This window comes from Micropterus salmoides, unplaced genomic scaffold (assembly GCF_014851395.1).
Source record: "Micropterus salmoides isolate LMB-PRFRI ecotype aquatic unplaced genomic scaffold, ASM1485139v1 Ms_hic_scaffold_1, whole genome shotgun sequence".
Classification (NCBI taxonomy): Eukaryota; Metazoa; Chordata; class Actinopteri; order Centrarchiformes; family Centrarchidae; genus Micropterus; species Micropterus salmoides.
Genome location: NW_024040040.1, coordinates 8,881,485 through 8,901,499, shown reverse-complemented (window position 1 = coordinate 8,901,499; position 20,015 = coordinate 8,881,485). Strand labels below are relative to the sequence as shown.

The window sequence follows — 20,015 nt, the reverse complement described above, 5'->3', positions numbered from 1 at the left end:
TCAGAACATGTCGAAAAGCCAAGACACTCGCACATCAAGTGGTCATTATGGGAAGCACTTTTCCTGGAGGAAGAGAGGACTGCACAGTGTCTCCCCAGCTGTTCTCAATGAACCCTTTTCTCTCACCTTGGTATAACTGCGCCTGCACAGATGGCAGATTGCACGGAGCCAATTTATTCCACGGCTATTTTCTCAGAAACACGCATCCTCTGTGCCTGAAAGGACAGGTCACGACGAGGTCATGCTAACTGAAATGCTGAGGAGAATGTATTGAGGGCAAAAGAACAGGAAGAAGAATTATGAATATGTATATGAGGATTAACAAATGCTGCTTTTTCTTGAGATTTGCTCTGCAGCGGATTATGCAGCAGTAAAAAAAATTGCCTCCAGCCTTTACACCATCTAACTAGACTACAATGCCAAACCAAGGTCTACTGTGTGCCCGAATAGTTTTTTAGTTTGTACTCAAGGCTCCACTGGCCTGCCTTCTGCTTTGTTTTGAAATCTGAGTGTTCCCAATTGCGTAGCACTCCGCCTCGCTCGTTATGAGGTTCATTTACCACAAGCCCCAGAATAATCACTCGCTTTTCATTTTCCCCAAGCTTTAGTCTTTTAAATGCTCTACCACTTGGTTGTTTGGCCAATTACAGAGCAGACTTTCTATTACTCAGCATATTGTATCAAATTGCATATGCCATAGGGGGTGATCAGAGGGATGCAAAACACAGCACTGAGGATAAGAAGCTGTGGATAACAATTATTTCACATGTATACTACTAGGCAGGCTATGCTTGTAAATTTTTTTTGGAGGAAAATAAAGTCATTAACTGATAACATACTGTGTCTGTTAGGGGTTGAATTCTTTTCTTTCTCACACAATAAATCTAAAGAATAAATGCACCCTAAACTGACACACTGGAATAAAACTGTTTCAATTATATTTCAGTTTCGGAAACTGTTCTAGAAACTGATCAAAAACGGGTATTTGACGTAAAGACGCCAACCGGGAATAGTGTTATTATGATGAAATCGTAACAGCAATGGTGTGTTTTCTGCCTACAAGCTCCCACAAGGTTTTTCCGAGCGAAAGTGTTTGAGGAAAGATCCTCGCCACAAGTGCTTCCCACATTTTTATGTTTATCTTTGCAAGTAGAGAACAGAAGACATTTTTCATTTCTCCGGCACCAAATCCCGCAGGAGTGAGTGTTGCTGCTCCCTCGGATGATGATGCCTGGAACAAAGTGTTCACGAATCCAATGCGCGCGCACACACACACACACACACACACACACACACACACACACACACACACACACACCTGTAGGCATCAGCAACCTTATTACAGTGATGTTGCCTGGTGCAGATTTGCCCATACATCTTGCACACACACGCCTATACACACTATACATACACACACTGTATCTATACAGCTAAAATGCTAAAGATAAAAAGCTTTTGACCTGGAAATGAAATATTGTGTTTTACCGTTTTCCCCTAACATAAAAAACATAAACTGTTTTTGGGAATTTCATCACTGCGAACATGCTCAGTCAATCATGGCTGCACAAAATGCGAAAGCTATCCCACATTTTAATGGTTTCAGAGGTGAGTTACTGTTTGTGACAGATAATAGCAGGTTCCCCAGGCATGACACAGGGTCATACAGGCGTTACTAGCCTCAACATGAATATCCTGGTACATAGGCTATGCTAGGCGGAAAACAAAAGACTGATCACACATTAGCACATTTGTGCAGGGAGATGAGAGTTTTTCCGCCTATGCAGCATGTGCGTGATGTCCGTATCTTTAGTAATGTATTCACTAGGTCACGTATTAGATTTTTACTTTTCTCATCCTGAAAATAATCCCCATTCAGATACATGAATGACCTATGAAAGGGCTTTAGTGATGATGGGCTACGTTTTGAAAAGACATTCAGGGTTGGTGACTGTACAATTAGTTACGGCATAATGATCTTACACGCGTGAAACTACCAATGAAGCTGCTGGGATGGCTGTGGCCACTAGATGTCCCTGCAGCAGGCAAACATGTCAAATCCAAGAGGAATTAAGGAAAACAAGAGCATTATCCCTCAGTAACTCTTGACAAACTACAAATTGGACAAATCTTCACTGCAAGGATAACTGTGAAGACCACAAAGCATTATGATTTTTTTTGCCAGAGGTAACATTTCTGGCAGTTCTAATAATGCGGTTATACTACTATATAGTAGACTACAGTCCAACTGCTGACACTGATGAACCTGACAGGGAAGGTTAGCATCTGTAGTAACTGTCCTTAATTTTCTATTTTAAACTGCAGTACAAGTTGCAGTTTGTGGCATCACGTGCACACGGCAGACAAAGTAGTAAAAAGAAATGGAGAAATGAATTATTCTGTCTCATATTTCAGATTAAATAAAATAAATGAATGAACGGATGATACACAATCCTGTATGGCACACTGAAAACAAAAATGGTTTCTGTATAAGAAATCCATTCGCCTCAGTAATTCCTCTTGTTAAGACATTACTGTTGAAAACAGCCGCTCAGCTGCCAATTACACAGATGCTACATTTGATTTAATCACACATTGCATGCTGTCTGCTCGCCATTTACACACAAACACACACGGCAACACCTGCATGGAAGAAGAACGCCGCCGTGTTGTTTCCAGAGCGGCACTCAGCATTTGCCCGTTAGTGACGTGTTGAGAGCCGGGACCCGCTTCAAACTGAGCACAGCTGCTGCAATGAACAGCAGTCCTAATGAGACGCTTTCATTTCTACGGCTCATGTTTTCCAACAGTCACACCGAAGCACCTCAGAGTAATCTAGTTTCCTTATATCCACGCGGTGTATTCATTACAAATTACGTGTATTAAATCGAGCAGAATAAAATCTTTTATGTTGTTTTCTGTAATAAATACAATATCAAGTCTTATAAAAGCGGTTTATTTAATCTCAAGTAATTGAAAAGAAGAAAGCACTCAAAAATGTAATATTTCTCCTCTGTACACAGCTCTTACAGTAAATCTGCTCTCCTTCAAGTTCAAGTAATAGAAAATATAATAGTCTGCAGCCTGCTCACAGCACTGCCTGAGACAAATAACTGCACATTACACATTAACAGAAGTAACATTCACATGGGAATGCAAGCAGCCGATATCTTCACGCTGTCCGGATACTTTTTGACAATGTTTTTTTTTTTTCAGTTCCACAATACAAAGACCTGTGGATGTGTTCTAAGAAAATATGTCTGATTCTGAAAAGAACTTTACAGAGGCAAACAGGTCTGACCATTAATACTCCTAATTCTGCTGCTTTCCTAAAGTAAGAGCAACATGAAACATGTGTTTCATTAATGAATGAGTCATTACACGGTAAACTCACCATGGTCCTCACGATGACGACAGCTGCTGCAGTGCCAGACAGTACATCCAACATTAACACCTTGTTCAAAAAGTACAACAACTGAAAATACATGAGGAACATTCATAATTAGAGCTTGGAATCAACCCAAGAGGCAAATGTCTAGGTTCAAAGAAGCGTTGTCATTTAGGTAATCTGCAGTTGAGTAATTGGGAACAGTTTGTGTCTTTGTATAAATGAGTAGTTTAACACAAGCCTGTAAGCTTCCTGTCTTGTATTTCCCTATAAAAAGCATAGTGCTGCTGGCAATGACAACCAACCAGCTGAACACTTAGCACACCAACTTTGTGCCTACTTTGTGAGTCTGAGTTGAGTCAACTCTCAAAAACACCTTGGAAGTCAGGGAGGACATAGAGTATAAAGGAGTTTGCTTTGGCCTTGCACTATAGAGACTCCTGGCAAAGCAAACGGTGTATGGACACGGACCTGGATGCTTTGTCAATACTGTACCTCCAGCTCAGTGCTACATGCTGACAGCATTTTCCAATGCCAATGATGGAGAGCAGGTGATAAGAGGGCATTCAATTCCTCCCTGACTCTCCCGCGGGTGCTACTGCTATCAGTCCTGCTAACATTTAAGGTGTTTCTTGCTGGTCATGTCGTTCCAGATGCGGTGCATCTCCTCGGGCGAGATCTGGTGGACGGTGACCACCCGGCGGTAGCGGCAAAGACTGTAGGCCATCTTCCAGTGGTTGAAGCCGCTGTTCTGGAAGGGGTGGATGCCCAGCTTACGGAGGCACACACCGACGTACACGTCCTCCAGGTGCAGCAGTCTGGTGTGTAAGGAGGTCTTGTATATGAGCTCGGCCACATCTGCCGAGAAGACGTAGCCGGTGCCGGAGCAGAAGGGTGGGTACTTGCTCTCTGGGTACAGATCCCTGGGCATGTACCACTTGCTGCGCATGTCTCTGATTGGCCCACCGTTGATGACGTAGCCGGTGAAGTACCTTCTTCTGGGCTTGGTGGTGGGCTTCAGGAGGTTATAGATAAGGTTCTCCATGTTGACAAAGATGTCACTGTCTGTCTTGAGGACATATTGAGCCTTAGAGCAAAATGTGGCCACCCAGCGCATGCCCATCAGCGTTTTAAGCGTCAGGTTGTGGTATGAGTCGATAAAATCCTCCACTACAATGTCATGAAAGATCTGACTCTCCTGCTCCACCATCTGGTTGAGGACAGCATCAGTGCTGCGGCCCAACAAGAAGAGCGTGACCACACGCATGTCTGGAAACGTGCTCTCGTCACCCCATGTCTCTCGGATGGCCTGACGGGCGTCGAATTCCTTGTGGGTGGTGCTGATCAGGATGACAAGGAAGGGCGGCTCTGCCTCGCACTTCTTGGCCTCGTTGATGAGGTAGCCAAAGTCATGTGGGTTGAGAGAGCGCGTGCGGATGTTACTGAAGGTGGTGTTCTTGTTCACCATGGGTGTTTTGCGTACAGGGATAGTCAGCTGGCCCACGTAGGAAGTGGAGGGGCGGGACACACTCAGGTACCACAGAGCGCTGGCCCAGCAAACCACTGTCAGTAAGTATAAGCAGGAGACCTTAGAAGGCATTGCTGTTCACTTGGCTGTTGTTAGCAGCGTTGGAAACTTTGAGGCCACGCCTCCATGGGTTGTCTAAGATCTGGCGGCGCAGCTTGAGGCTGCCTCCGCAACACAGCTGGCATTAATTTTAGATAATGGACTTCTCTACTGTCTAGTGTTGTGGTGTTGTGATTGAAAAGGCGAACCGGAGAGATTTCTTGTCATGTCCACGGCTTTACTGTGTCCCATTGCAGCTTGCACGGATGCTTTCAGCTTTCTGTGACAGCATCTAAAAAAAGATGAGAACACAGACAGTCAGTGGCAACATAAATCATAACTACATAATGAAACTGCAGCAGTAAGATAAGCATGTTGACTGGATGTGTAACATTTTACAAGCCATAGCTTATTCTCATGAAAAGGCATTTATGGCAAGGCGTGTGACATATTTAAAAATATTTTATTCCCTATTCATTACAGCCCATAACATCAGTCCACTTGCAAGGCAGGACGCACTGTGCCACAGCCAGTCACCCTATCTTTCTATCACAGCCTCTGATAACAGCTCTGTGGTCTGAAGAATATCCCAGGAAGCTCTGTCCATTGATAGGCCCTGCTCTGCCTCAGCCCTCGACCACTTTCTGTTTGCAAACGCTGTTTATCTCCCTCTTATCCCCCCTGGACCAGACACAGGCTGGCAAATCAGAGCCACTCCGGTAGTCTGAGAGGAGGGGGAGAAGGAGGAGGAATAGGAGGAGGAGGAGGAGGGGTGAGACAGAGAGAGAGAAGGATCAAGGCAGAAAAGGTGAAAGTGAAACATTCTCATGGGAAAGAATTAATATCCACTTCCTCTCATTCTCTTGGCCTCACTCCCCATTTACTCCCACCATTTCCCATCTCAATCATCCTTTCATACCTCAATGTCAAGCTATACTTGTGGATTTTACACATTTTACTCTGTAATGAGCTACTCCTTCGTTAGCGGGACAGGCACTGCTGTGGAACTGCAGCAACTTTCAGAATTACTGTGCTAATTGGACACACTGACAGACCATAAGGGGATGACTTTAAGCTCTAAATATGGAATATGATAAAACACACATTTATTATACTCAAATGCTGTGTGCTTCCTGTAGTTAAATGTCACTTTGCATTCAAAGGCACTGATGGATAACCAATTCACAGGATTTTAAATCTAATCCTTCTTTACAAACAGACTTTTATTTGCTACAGAAATAATCTCTTTTGATGTAGCAGCAGCCCTGATCTTATTCTGGGGGAGTTCATATTTTTTTAACCATGCATAACTGATGATGAACAAAAAAAGTGGTATAGATCCTATTAGAGATACCGAAAAGTGCAAAGATGCTTGTGCTCTGTTTTAAGATGGAAGGGCGGAGATAAAAAATGGCTCGTTCTTTTTATCACACTTCAGATTTTGTCGTGTCTTGCGGGGCGCAGTGGTTCTTTTCATCAGGATTTTCCTCTTATTCCTCCCCCCTCGGTTTCTACTATCTATCTTTTCACCCCCTCTCTCTTTTTCTTTCTGGAGCAGAGTCATCAATCTCATGGTCCAGTAGAATCCATCTCATCATGGCTGCTTTTCCACACCTCCTCCCTCTCAATCACTCCCTCCTTCTCTACTTCAGTGGATGCTTGATCCATGTTTATATGTCTCACTGCCTCCCTCCCCGCCTTTCTTTGCCTCACTCTCTGTCCTTCTGGCTTTTCACTGTTCATTCTTTGGGACTCCTCATTTTAAGCTCCCCCAACACTCTGGGGTTCTTTCTTCGTATCATCCTGAGCCACCTTTACTTTTCTCCTTGTCATTTTTTCCCCGCTAGGGTGTAGGTGTCCTCTCCTCACGGCTCGTCTCTAACTTATTGACAGCTTCTATCGAAATCGGTCTCCCTAAAGCCACTCAATCTCCAGTCTGTCCCCTTCTCCTCTACCCTCTCGCTTACAGAAATCACTAAATCATCCTATTCATCCCCTTTCCTTGACCTTGCTCCCCTCATCCTGTTTGCAGAACTGCTGTTTTCACCTCTGTTGTTTCCTGAGGAGGGTCTATTGGTTTCATAATCCTCCAAAACTACTAAGCACGCTCATTTTTCCGGAGCCCAGAATAACCAATATCCTCATTTGGCGATGCACCTCACGAAATCCTGAGCTCTAACTTCCCCTCAGAGCAAATTGAAAGATGGCTGTATCATTTTGCGCTGTCGTGTCACTTTGAATTACATTAGTACTCAGTAGAAGTCCTCTCCTGAATATGTTTCACTTCTAAGATAATATTAGGACATGGGATCATAGTTTTACTAGTGTTACAGCTCTTGCAGTGGGGAGTATTCAGTTTTAATTTGTGGTTAGCATTAACTAACAATGCAAGGCCAAAACAGACCACAGTCTACTTATTGAGCAGTCTGGGGAGAGGGTCAAGTGCCCAACTGTTGTCAGATGAAGCACACGGAATGATAAAAGCTAGTATAGACGTGAACACTCGGCTTATTAGTTCAAAAAAGTACCTGTATTCTGATTCATACTGGGAGTGGACGTTGACTACACCAGTAAGTAGTAAGAAATTGCTTAATTTTTTGTGTTAAATTTTTTTCTACCTTTACTTTGTTTTATATCTGTGCAAAATTAAATAACACAGTGACGTTTTAATGATTGTGCTCCTCTTCTCTGGTGTCACAAAGAGGTCACAGCGAAATAACTTGAATGCGCATCATTAACTGAGACTGAAACTGGACCTTGTTTGGTGAGTATTGACAGCCGAGTAGACACAGGACGGAAAAGAGACATTTGTGGCCATAATGTTACGGGGGGGGGACTCTGTGGTGGCTACGTTTCACTAACTTTGTTATGAGGAACTGCTTCAATATGTGGAACACAACACGGGCAAAACACACCTCTGTTGATCTCTGTCCTTTCCACTCTCTGATGTGTTAAATAAACCGACACTCAAATGCGGATCCACATACAAGTTACCTTGGTTACCAAATGATTTGCACATATATATATATATATATATATATACACACACACACATTGCTTAAAGGTTACTTATGAGATAACACGCAAGGTTGTTTCCATGACAGTTATCATGGATAACATGCAACTACACTGACTACTGGAATACACACAACTCAGAAATGTTTAATATATAATCTGTACCTTGGCAAATTAAGCTACTAGCAGGCCCTGATCATGCTGCACAGACAATAATCTCCTGGATTACTCAATATGGATATACTAAAAAGAAATTCAAAGATGTGGAACTGCATTTTTGTATGATTCATTTGACTGTTGGAGTGTGTGTTTGATCGAGTGTGTGATTTCCGTTTGACTGAGCTATGACTCTAAGATGAATTGGTGTGACATTTGTGGCAAATCGCATCCATCATGTGACAGATACAGCTTTAGCATTAGCTGCTCATATCTGAATGGTCAGCTTTGTTTATATCCCTAGTTACTTTTGATTTTAAAGTAATACAGACATGTTTAAGAATAACATTTAAAAGTTCAGTGTGTAAGTGTTAGTGGCATCTGGTGGTGAGAGTTAGGAATTGCAACCAACTCGTAAGTCACCGCTCAACCCTCCCTTTGCAAGTGCGTAGGAGAAGCTACGGTGGGCAACCCGCTCTGTCGGCTCTTGTGCTAAATAATACGTGTGGTCCTCCATTTGTCCAAATATTACATCTCTTCTTACTTCTAACAAACCAGACAACTACTACTACTAATTCTTCTTCTGTATTCAACGTAATGACGAAACACGCTCAGTGTTTGTCCTTTCGGGCTACTGTAGAAACATGGTGGCGCAACATGACGACTTTCATGTAAGGGGGATCTTATATTATGTAAGTTCTTTATACACCACTGAAAACATTGTTTTTTTATATTATATTGTATTTTTGTTAATAGATCTTCCTAAATATTACACACTGAACCTTTAAGTACAACTACTACTTCACCAGCCATACAATATATCATAATACTGACAAAATACTGACCCTGCTGATAAAAGGGCAGTTAAACATGCTAGAGAAAGAATAACTCCAAATATACCACATTGCAGTAAAAACAGGTATTAATGTGTGAAAAGTGAGGGAAGAAATATATTAAACATAATGATTACAGTTACTATTAACACCTATTCACAGGACTTATTGCTAATTATCTGCCAATCTGAACTGGTTGTCATGACAGCACAGCGACAGGCCATGTGTGGGGAACTAGTAGGAAATTGTGGTGGGAAAAATGCAGTCAGGTTGAGTGCTAAACACTTTTGAATGTAGCCCCCCCAGGAAGTCAATTTAGCAACCTCATGCAGAGCTCTGCTGCACTGGTCGCTGCTTCATTACGCCTCACACTGACTCCACATTATGATCACCTTTGTGCGGAGAAGACGGCTCTTAAAATGCTTTTGTACAGTGATCAAACATTTACCCAGTTCCTGAAAGGTAGCGAGTGAGAGTAAGTGGAGGCAGTGCTTTTTATCAGTCTACATCTTGGTACTGTATAGAGCTGAAACAACTGCTCGGTCGACACAAAATCAATCTAATGTACAACAACTGTAATACATGATTAATCGTCTTTTTTCAAGCCAAAAATGCTCAACAACACCTTAAATGTGAGGAGCAAATGCTTTTCCTTTAAATCACTAACATTTAGAATAGATTTTTTACAAGCAGTTTCCTCAGCTTCATCATCCGGACGCAGAACTATTAAGTTAAGAAGGTATTAAGTAGAAGGTTCTCCTGAAACTTGACGTGATGATCAGCTAGATGAATTCTCTAGAGAGCCGTTACCACTCTGTTGATCTTGTTGAACTACAAACAACAAAAGATTGAATGTTAGTTAGACGGCTGACATACTCTCCCCCTGATGTTTATCTTTTTGACCAATAGCAACAGCAGTAGGGTCAGTTGGCGGCCTCGTTAGACCCTCACTCACTGCCCGCCTGGTAAATGCCCACCTCTTTCACACTTCCAGCTATAATGCAGGCTCTGTTATTAGCCTCCAAGCTCAGGGCAATAGAACCCCGATGACATCACTATGACATCATCTGGGTTATTTTCTCAGACTTGTCTTTCTCAGACTTGTCTTCTGACATTATGCTTTAAGGGGCTGAGTTAAGGCTGGACGATTAATTGACAAGTCATTCGAACCAATATTCAGAGCTTCTAACGGACGTGATTTTCCCTTGTCAGTTATTTTGTTTTTTAATTCTATTAATATTTTCCCCACTGTGTGTGTTAAAGTGTTTTCCCCTTAAAAACATACTACCGCGTGTGTAGTCACATGACTCCGCCCCATCCAGTCCTGCTCAGCTTCCAGACCAGAGTCTGAAGCTCAGGGAGATGTTAGCCAACTGCTTTCACTTTCCAGCAGTTGGGGAAACAACAGACAGACATTCATTAACGGACACGCTGTAACCTACACTGTACATTACTGCCATACTGACATCTTACGCACTCGCTTTAAGCATCACTTTCTGCCGCTCGCTCGCTCGCTCGCTCACTCACACCCACCACATCCACCCACACACTTGCTACAAATTTTAGTAGCAGTGCTCATTCATTCAGATATGGCAAATATAGGGGGATATATCCCTGTTATGTGCACGCCACAGACTGCCTTTTGTGTTCTGTCAACATTATATTAATAACATTTAAATAATCGATTTTTGACATTGGTGAATCTGAAAAAAAAATCCACCTTTAATAGTAGAACATGTTAACAGTACAAACCTTGTCAGTGAACCAAAAAATCTAGTCATTCATTATTAGTCATCGAGGTAAAGTGTTCAATTATTCGTGATCTTGATTTTAGGTCATGTCTTAGGCTGAGTGGTACGTAACGAGTAAACTGATTAATATATATTTTTTTATAATAATTTGTGGCGGCCAATTTGATCAGTTGCTTCAAGAGCTGGAGTTTAGAGCGGGGGCCTTGTTATCACACATTGAAGAAATTGCACATTTTACTAGGTATTTCTGCTCTGGGGTAACAGGTGCTTTGAACAGACGTGAATGGTTTGCTCTGTTGTCTTTACAATCCGGTGACCTCTGTAAAGCGGAGCAAAATGCTCAAAGGCTACAGAGATGTGGGAGTTTCAGTCTCGTTTAATGTTGCACAGGATAATTGATTGCAGTCATTAGTGAAGCGCAGAGTGACCTTGCTTGGGGGGTGGGGGGGGGGGGGGGTGTCTGTGTGAGTTAGTGAGGGAGGGCGCAATAGAAAAAACAAAAAGGCGGCATGTGTGTTTCTGCGAGTTGGTTTAATAGACTGTAATGTCTACTGCCTTTGAGAGATGAGCTCAGAGGGCAGACACGTCTGAAGGTAAATAAATCATTTTTCAGAGCCGAGAGATGACACCACCAACATTCACGCTGCCTGCTTCAATATTACACTTTCAATGATTGGCAGAGGAAAACAGGAAACAGCCCCCATCACTTGCGGTTTTCATGACTGCTGATTTAGGCAAAGCTTCCAAAGCGATTTGTTTGAGAAATCTTTACATTGCAGCATTATGATGTGCTAGTAGTAGTTTTTGAAAGCGAGGCATGACCTCTATACATCATTCAATAACAACAACAAAAAACAAGAATCAAGTGGATAAATGAAATAATATTGCTTTTTATGTCTGAGGGAGGAAAAACATGTTACCCAGGACCAAAATATATTCATCAAACACACTTGCCACTATGACTCTAGGGTATGTGACATTGTCTTTGAGTGCCTGCATATGCTTTATGATTACTGAACAAACAACAGCTTCCCTGGAGGGAGCGACTCAAACACACTTCCCCTTCGACCACTGAAACAAAACAGACTCCAAGGCCAGTGAGAGCTGCATATGAATATTGTGATACCGAAGTCGGGAGGATGTGAATAATATGGCGTTATGTTTGTGCTGAATATTCTTTTAAGAACTGGGACTACATTTCAGGATTTGAACACACCTTTTGTCGTGTATTTAAAGTATGTGAGCTAAGAATTTCAACATATCAAACATGCACAATGACTTGTGTAAACTTTCCTCGCTGATGGCGACATACGCTTTCCATAGTCCAATGATAGTTGGATAGTTGGACATAGTCCAACACCTTATCTCAAGCTCCTGCTGTTGAATATGCGATAAGCTCAACAGGAGGTTTATAATTGTCAGCCACACACAAAAAAACAGTTCAATATTTGATCCTCTTTTCCTCCAATCTTCTGCCAAGTCTAAAACCCATTTTGTCGGCTTCTAAACATTCAAAAGAGGAATGAATGCGTGAGGAATTTAATGGCAATGTCCAAATTGGTTCGCATCCCACCTAATATGGGAGAAGCACAATTAAAATGTCAGGGCTGGAAGGCTCCCAATGTGGCACTAGCGATGCTTTTGTTTCCTGGATAATAAAGGACTCAATGATTCTTGTGGAGCAGCACAGCCAGCCGTATAGTCAGTATTACAGGCCACAGGCTGGACACTCTGGGCTTAGTGCAAAGCCTCTGAATGCAAAGCAGCTTAGGAGTGACAGAGGAAATGGGATATCAATAGTGGCCAACAGATTTGGCTGCTGTACAGAAGCCTGATGCTCCATCCCCACTTCAGTGCTGACTTGAGCCCACACTGTGCTGGGGCATATCGCTCTGCGGCCAAGCAGCGCTTGCAGAAAATTCTAGGCGTCTGTTTTAACTCGCTCAGAGAAGTGGTGCTTGCCTCAAAAGGACATTATAATGATTGCTGGAAGTTAAAACTTTTTAAAGTCAGTTTTGTTTGCTGAACTTGAGAACTTTTCAGACAACACTTCATTCATGGTGAGCTGTGACTCCCACTCATCTGGTGCTTCACGCAGGTTAAAACAAGTTGAAAATCATGTTCAGAGGCTACTGCGCTGGTGGATGAGCAACCAGGAAAAAGACACGGGTGTTTGGTGCTGAAACACAGCTGCATTTCATAATTACACAGTCTGCGTTTTCTCAAGAAAATAGAGTAACTGGAATGAGCACAGGTGCATTTGGTTTGTTTTGCTGTGTCATAGACCTTATTGAGAAACAGTACTGGGCGTTGCTGAGGTGGGGGTTCGGAGAGGAGTAAATAGCTTCAGCCGGCTCCCCTCACCAGCCAGACATGTGCTCGGAATGCTAAGCTCCCTCATAAATTGGAAATGACAACTTGATTCATGCAGGTAATACATTTCACTGTCCGACTGGGTGACATTGCCGTTATACAAGCTCGGTGCTGCATCAGGGTAAGTGGACGATGCTCCGAGAAGACACTGGAATTATGCTAATGCAATTGAGGCATACTCAGCACCCAAAATTAAACATTATGTGATAACAGCTGGTGAGGAACAATGCTGGACGAACCAGGAAACAGGGCAGGTAAAAGAGGATTGATACGGGAGAAAAGGTGGCAATAACCTTCATAGATCTGGCTGTGGAAGTTAGAGTTTTATAGTATTGATGAAATGTATCAGCTGTGGTCACTAGAGAGCCCTGGTGCCTGGGGCAAGGCAGTGTTCGTTTTTTTAAACTTTTACATTATCCAGGGCACAGTTTTGCTGAGCACACATTCTCAGAGGCCTGCCTCGCATTCGTACACTCAGTACAAGCACCGTTTTCCATTGTCAGGCACTAAGCATCTGCAGTGGAGCAATTCAGCCATAAGTGCCTTGCTCAAGAGAACGGTGACAAAAATAACAGTTACAAGTTATATTTTTAATCTTTTTACTACCCACTATTCTGTCTACTAAGGTGCTACTGTAGACTTTTCACAGACTACTGGTACTATGGAACTGTGTCACTCCTTAGCCCCTCTATCTGCCGCATAGATTCCTTCCCAACTAAAGCAATACTTAAGCCCCTCTCATTTATCAATTTGAATGTTTTTTGTTGGACATGCTGGGGAAGTGGATTGGGCTCTCTGTTGCTGTTATAACCTGCTTTGGGTCCTACTTCAAAGAGAGGATTTATTTCATCACCATTGGCAGTCTTTCCTTGAAGCCGCTCAGCATGACCTGGACAGTACCACATACTATTCATCTAAAAATGCTGCCGTTACGCCCGATTTTTCTAAACAACATTATCCTACTTATGCAGATGACACTCGAATCTGCATTGGTCCCATTGATACGCATTGTCAGTCCACTGTCAGACAAAACTCAGGTGATGTTAAATCTGTTACAGCATTAGCCTTTTATCCCCTTAAAAAATAATAAAGATCTTAGGCAGCTTCAACGTTCTTATTCTCTGCATTTCTAACCACAAAGTCAGAGAATTTATTTTCAACTTACTGGGGAACGGTCAAATTAATATTTTTGACACTTTTTTTCTGTATAAACCTTATAACATTCTGCCGAATTTTCCTCCAGTCAACACAAAACACAGAGAAGCACAACACTACACACATATGGAACAACCTCATTAATGATCTTACGCACTGTCTAAATCTGCCTTTTGCTAATTGTTTCCACATGCTTTGGCTTCCCCAGTCATTATTTACCGATTTCGTTTAAATGTTTTTTGTTCATATCCTTTCTTACTTACTTTATGCAACTCGTAAAGCACCTTTAATCGCTGAGGTCAATGCACTGCATAGTATTCAAGTAGAATCTGGCAACAATGTAAAACATCTTAAAACTAAAATAAAAACGTTATGTCCACAGTCATCACAAGGGTCTAACGATCAAATATAATCGTCCATTGGTTTTAATTTAAGCGAACCACCCTCAACACACAACAGACATCCTGGCTGCTTTGATATGTGATTAAATGTTTTGATGGAAAACAGCAAAGCAAGGAAATTAATATCAATGATTTGACACTGACATCTTTTCATGGGGCTGCTGTTCATTACACGTCACTTTCCACGTGCAATAAAGCATATCCATCAGCCCCACTGGATTGTCTTAATAATAATCAACTACAACTAAGCAGCAGTTAGTAGCACTACTGTTCAGTACGCATTTCACTTCTAAGACTCACGTCTTGCTTTCTCTACCTGACAGCAGAGTTGATTGTGCAAATAAGGCAAATCTGCCTGTGATCTTTATCTGAATCCATCTTTGTGATTCAAGGTGATACGTTTATTGTTTATCTTACAATCTTTCCTTCCAATGATTTTATATTCAGACACATCAGATAATCTGTAAATCAGGTGTCTCTTGGAGTCTCAACACATGCAGGGGAACACTCAAAAACAAACTGAGAAGGAAATCAATACAGCAGCAGCCTGCAGCGGATGTGTAGACACATCATGTAGCACCAACCTCTCCAACCCTTCTCTTCAGTCAGCTTTTCCATTCACCCCTACTCCCTTCACCCGAACACAGACCTAAACGTAAACCTGTGAAAGTGCCTGTAAGAATCTTCAACGCTAAAAGCAGCAGCACCAGTAGTCTCTGATGTGCTTGTAAATTCTCTGCTATTGAGCTGATCTTTCAGGGTGTTTGTAATTTTATTTTCCTTTTGTTAAATCCATCAGCAAATCAATAAATCAAAATTCCATATTATGTGAGAATAATATCCTGAGGACAAAAGCACCAAATCTAAACCACACGCATGCACGCACAACACAGACATACACACAGTAAACATAATAAAGGTAATAATAAGTGAGTGACAGACATAGACTGATAGAAAGATAGACAGGCAGCTCTAAATGATCCTTTTGAATTGCCACCTTTCTTCCATCATGCACCTCTGTCCATATAGCAGCAGTTTCTATGGGGACGAAAATGCCCCAATCTACAAGACACTTAGAGATGTGAATTGCATGCGTATTATATTATTCAGATGAAGTGTTTCACTCCAAAATGGAGGCAACCGCCAATTGAAAAAAAAAAGGGGCACTTCAGCCCATGATGGATAGGACAATCATTGAGATAAGTGATGTTCCATTCTAAACACAAATGGGTAATTTCAGCAGACAGTTGATAAAATTAGATCACTTTTAAGTACACCAACCTCTCTACTTTGAGGATAATGAATATTGAGTTGAGACATTATTTCCCAAAAATGAGCTGGAATTGTAGTGCACTGTTTTGCTTTAAGTATTTGGTTAACAATTATTTTAAGAGGTTTGCAGCCATTCAGTTTTTCTGTGGACACTTTTCTGGAAAACTTTTTCATTAAAAACAGTAAGGTTTGTAAAGCAGGACATTATTCTAGAAATACACTTTGCTGTTGAGTTTTTACGTGTTTTCACATGAACGAAATTCTATTTGTCTCCATTGGATTAGAGTGGCAGCGTGAGTTTAAGAGGCATTTATCTTAAACCCTCTATACCTAAAACCGAAAAGGACAGATGAGAAAACTGCTGGTTGCCTTAGTAGCAGCCTCTAGGCCAGGGGTCGGCAAATAAGGGAGAGTTGGAGGTGAGTAAATAATGTTTTGAAAATGTAGCTGCCTGCTCTCATCGGCTGGATGTTGATGTCGAGTTGGTCGATGGCTCCATATATTTAGCATGCTAGATATCTGCCTGCCGTCAGCAATGCATCAGCGACTTCCAAATCGTGCTTAAAATCTTGTGAACTGGGCTTTACTTTAAGCCACTGGCCACCTTGCTGCCAGCCACTAGGCCACATTACTGTGCGCCACAGCTGACCACCTTACTGCTCGAACTCCTGGAGCAGAAGAAGTGTTTTCAGAGCAAGAATAAAAAATAAATTGAATAGCTCCTGTCACTAAAGAATGCATTCACTTTTGGAATTTTTTACTTCTTTGAAGGACTCTCACAAACATTTTCATGTGCACATACATGCAGAACAAATCTCCCGTGTCCCCATGCAATGCCCATGACACCTCAGCACCCCGATCTCAGAGTATGACAGATAGCGGTGTGGTTCTGCTACATTACAGACCATATGCTCACCAGAGGGACTGTTGCACTACGAGCATCAATTAGATACACACTAATCCTCCTCACAATTTTCAGTGAAAAAACCTCCCAAGTCGAGCTCTAATAGAATGCAGCTAATTACTCCTGGACAGACACATTTTTACACAATAACATTATTCACATTAACTGCTTTACCTAGGAAAACACCTGGAGGGAGCTGGTGGAGACAGAAGTGCCATAGGCTACCAAGTAAAGTTTAGCACTAGACTTTACTTGGTTAAAAACTTGGTAGCTTATGACGTTACAAATCGTGGTGGAAATTTTACAAACACGGACCAGGTAAAGCAGCATTGAACGCAGGGTGCAGATGTCGGTTTCCGTTGTTTGATAGGCTGCGTCATTAGCAAGCCCACAAGGGGCTCAGCTGCTGGAAAAATATGGAAAAAAGATGAGTTCTGTGTGTTTTAGGTGACTTTATAATATGTACTGTTGATGGAGAAAGTGGAGTAGATGGGCGGGGAGGGGGGGGCAGAGAGAAGTGGAGCAAGCCGGAGTGTTTACCTGAGGTGTAGGCCTCTTGTGTGTCTGAGTGTCTGTGTATGGGGAGAAGAGAATTCTGAGGAAACTGTGAAGCATATTTAATATGTATAATAATAATGTTCATGGTGATTATTGTCTGGCGGTATTATGTGAAAAATTTAGGGTTTTTTTTGCCAGGGGGTGGGGTTGTACAATCACGATGCCTGCTCAACCATCGACCATCTGTCAGCCATCGCCGATGGACAACAGCATTGTCTATCGGCCCAAACCTAACTGCTGCCCAATGGCAGCACTACTCCACTGTGCTTCACCCTGCTGTAGATCTCCAGCCTTTATCCGGGGGGCGGTGAGTTATCAGGAACACCATCTCAGTGCTAGAAGACAGGTAGAGCGTGGAACAGGCTGAACACATCCCATTATATAGCAGGGCGAGACAACTGCACCTGTCTAGATAACACGAGCGATGCTGCGAGAACGCACACGACGCCGAGGCAGAGACGATGCTGGATTTTTATCAGACGTGCTCACCTGTAGATGTCCTCCGATGTCTCTTCAGGTAAAAGAAAAGACACACACACACACACACACACACCTGCTTGGTGTCTTCGCTATGAGCTGGTGGCTGAACCGGAGTGCTGAGCAGATGCCAGATGAAGGGTCCTGTGGTAATTAACTTGTCTCCTAGCCTATCCACACACACACACACGCATACACACATCTACACACACACACACACACGCATACACACATCTACACACATGCACACACACATCCCTGCCACTGCTGATGGCAGCACAGGCTGAGGACATGCAGCTTCAGCACTCCTTCCGGTAAATAAAACTCCTCCTACTGAGGGGCAAAGGGAACACCACGCACACACATGCACACACACACACACACACACACACACACACACGCGCGCGCGCTCGCTTCCAGACTGCAGTGTCTTCAGAGCTAAGAGCTGAGGTCAGCACTGTCTTCTATACTCTCCAGGTATAACTATTTTAAGTGCAAACAGGTAAGAATTAATATTACTATCGGTATATTTGGACATTCACTTACACAAGTTTGTTCTGTACATTTAGGCGGGGATGTACCGAACAGCCGCCCACTGAGGACACTCAAGGGTCACAGGATTTGCCTGTGATGCCAATTAAAACTGAAACCATTCAAAACATACATGTACTCTGTCTTGAAAGGAAAGTAGAAATAACAACTGAAATATATCTTTAATGCTGAACGTATATAACTGAAACTATTTCAGAGTCATTTCTCCACACTCTTATTCACAACAGACTTTAGTAAATGTGGCAAAGCTGGTAGGGCTGACCACAAATAGTTGAAGATTTGATGCTTCGATGGGCGGAGCCTGATTCGACTGTCAATCTCACAGTCATGCCATTTTGACGATATGGGGGCGCTCATCGTCTGATTTTACATAGAACTACCAGTTTTCTCCCAACAAGTTAATATACAACCTATTAAAATATACTATAATATAATATTTTAATGCTGTAAATAAACATGTAAAAAGAATAAAACTTTCAATGTTTGTTTTTGAAGTGCGTGAATAAATCCAAAATTGTAACCCTAACCCTGGGTCCTCAGCAGTGTTGGGCAGTAATAACATTACTTTCCCCAGTCACTAAGTAGTGTAACTAATTACTTTTCTAAATAGTAATATTATTACTAGTTACTAAGGCAAGTAACGCTGCGTTACTCCTTACTGAACGCAACATCCTTGACGTAAATCCACGACTGTGTGGCAGCTCAGCGGGACTGAGGACTTTGTTGTTCATGTTCGCTGAGAGCCAAACACTAAATGAAGAAAGGAGAAAGAGGGAGAGAGGAGTTCTTTCCACAGCTGTAAGTAGCTGCTGCCATTCTTGTGTCACAGTCTAAGATGCAAAGAACATAGTCGTCTAGTGTAAGCTCTGTGCGACCAGCAAAAAGCTTTCAACCGCGAATTATTGAAGCATCTGCTGAAGCAGCACAGCGACGTGAAACTTGCAGAAAGAAACTCCGGCAGCTGCTGTCACTGATGCATAGAGAGTGGCGTTAACATAACGTTTTGTAACTGCTGAATACTGCTCTTATAAATAGGCTACATGTGTAGTAAAAACCGCTGTTTAAAAGTCGGGATTTACTTGCTTTTTTTTTTATTTCAGCCGGTGGCGTAAAGAAACGTTAAGCCTATATGCTTTGTAAAAACCACACTCCTTGCTGCTGTTATGGATATGATGTTAGTTCAAAAGTCGGGGAGACTGCTTTGTTTTGTAGTGAGGGGGGGTGGTAGTGAAAGCAGTGTTTCCCATAATTAGCCTATACTTTGGATAATTATCAACGCGGACCGCCACAAATTGATTTTCCAAATTTTTACTAGGCGTATTTAAAATCGTAAGGAGCATATATTTGTGCAGCACCTCCTGGCTCGCTCCCTCTTTCTCTCTCTCAACCCGTCCAACGTTAGAATATTATATATTGATCCAATCAGCAAAATAATTTCTCTAGAGAAAAGATTTCATTGTTATGAAACACGATTAATTGATTAGTCAATGGACAGACGCGGCTACACTGCACTGGTTAGATGTAGCCTGATTTCTACTCCTCACATCTCAATACCTTTGACAGACTTATTAAATGTGAGTCTTTCAGCATTTGTCAGGTATAAGTTGTAGATTAAA

At 42.3% G+C, this 20,015-nt stretch overlaps 1 protein-coding gene across 1 annotated transcript in view; it reads right to left on the bottom strand.

Moving 5' to 3' along the window:
• Positions 1 to 2,937: 2,937 nt before the first annotated feature.
• LOC119901207 (beta-1,3-galactosyltransferase 1-like) overlaps positions 2,938 to 20,015 on the bottom strand; it is a 106,541-nt gene continuing 89,463 nt past the window's right edge. The window contains exon 3 of the mRNA XM_038716769.1: positions 2,938 to 5,244. Coding sequence (XP_038572697.1) covers positions 3,999 to 4,985 — 987 coding nt within the window. The 5' untranslated portion in view covers positions 4,986 to 5,244 and the 3' untranslated portion in view covers positions 2,938 to 3,998. The remainder of the gene's footprint in view (positions 5,245 to 20,015) is intronic.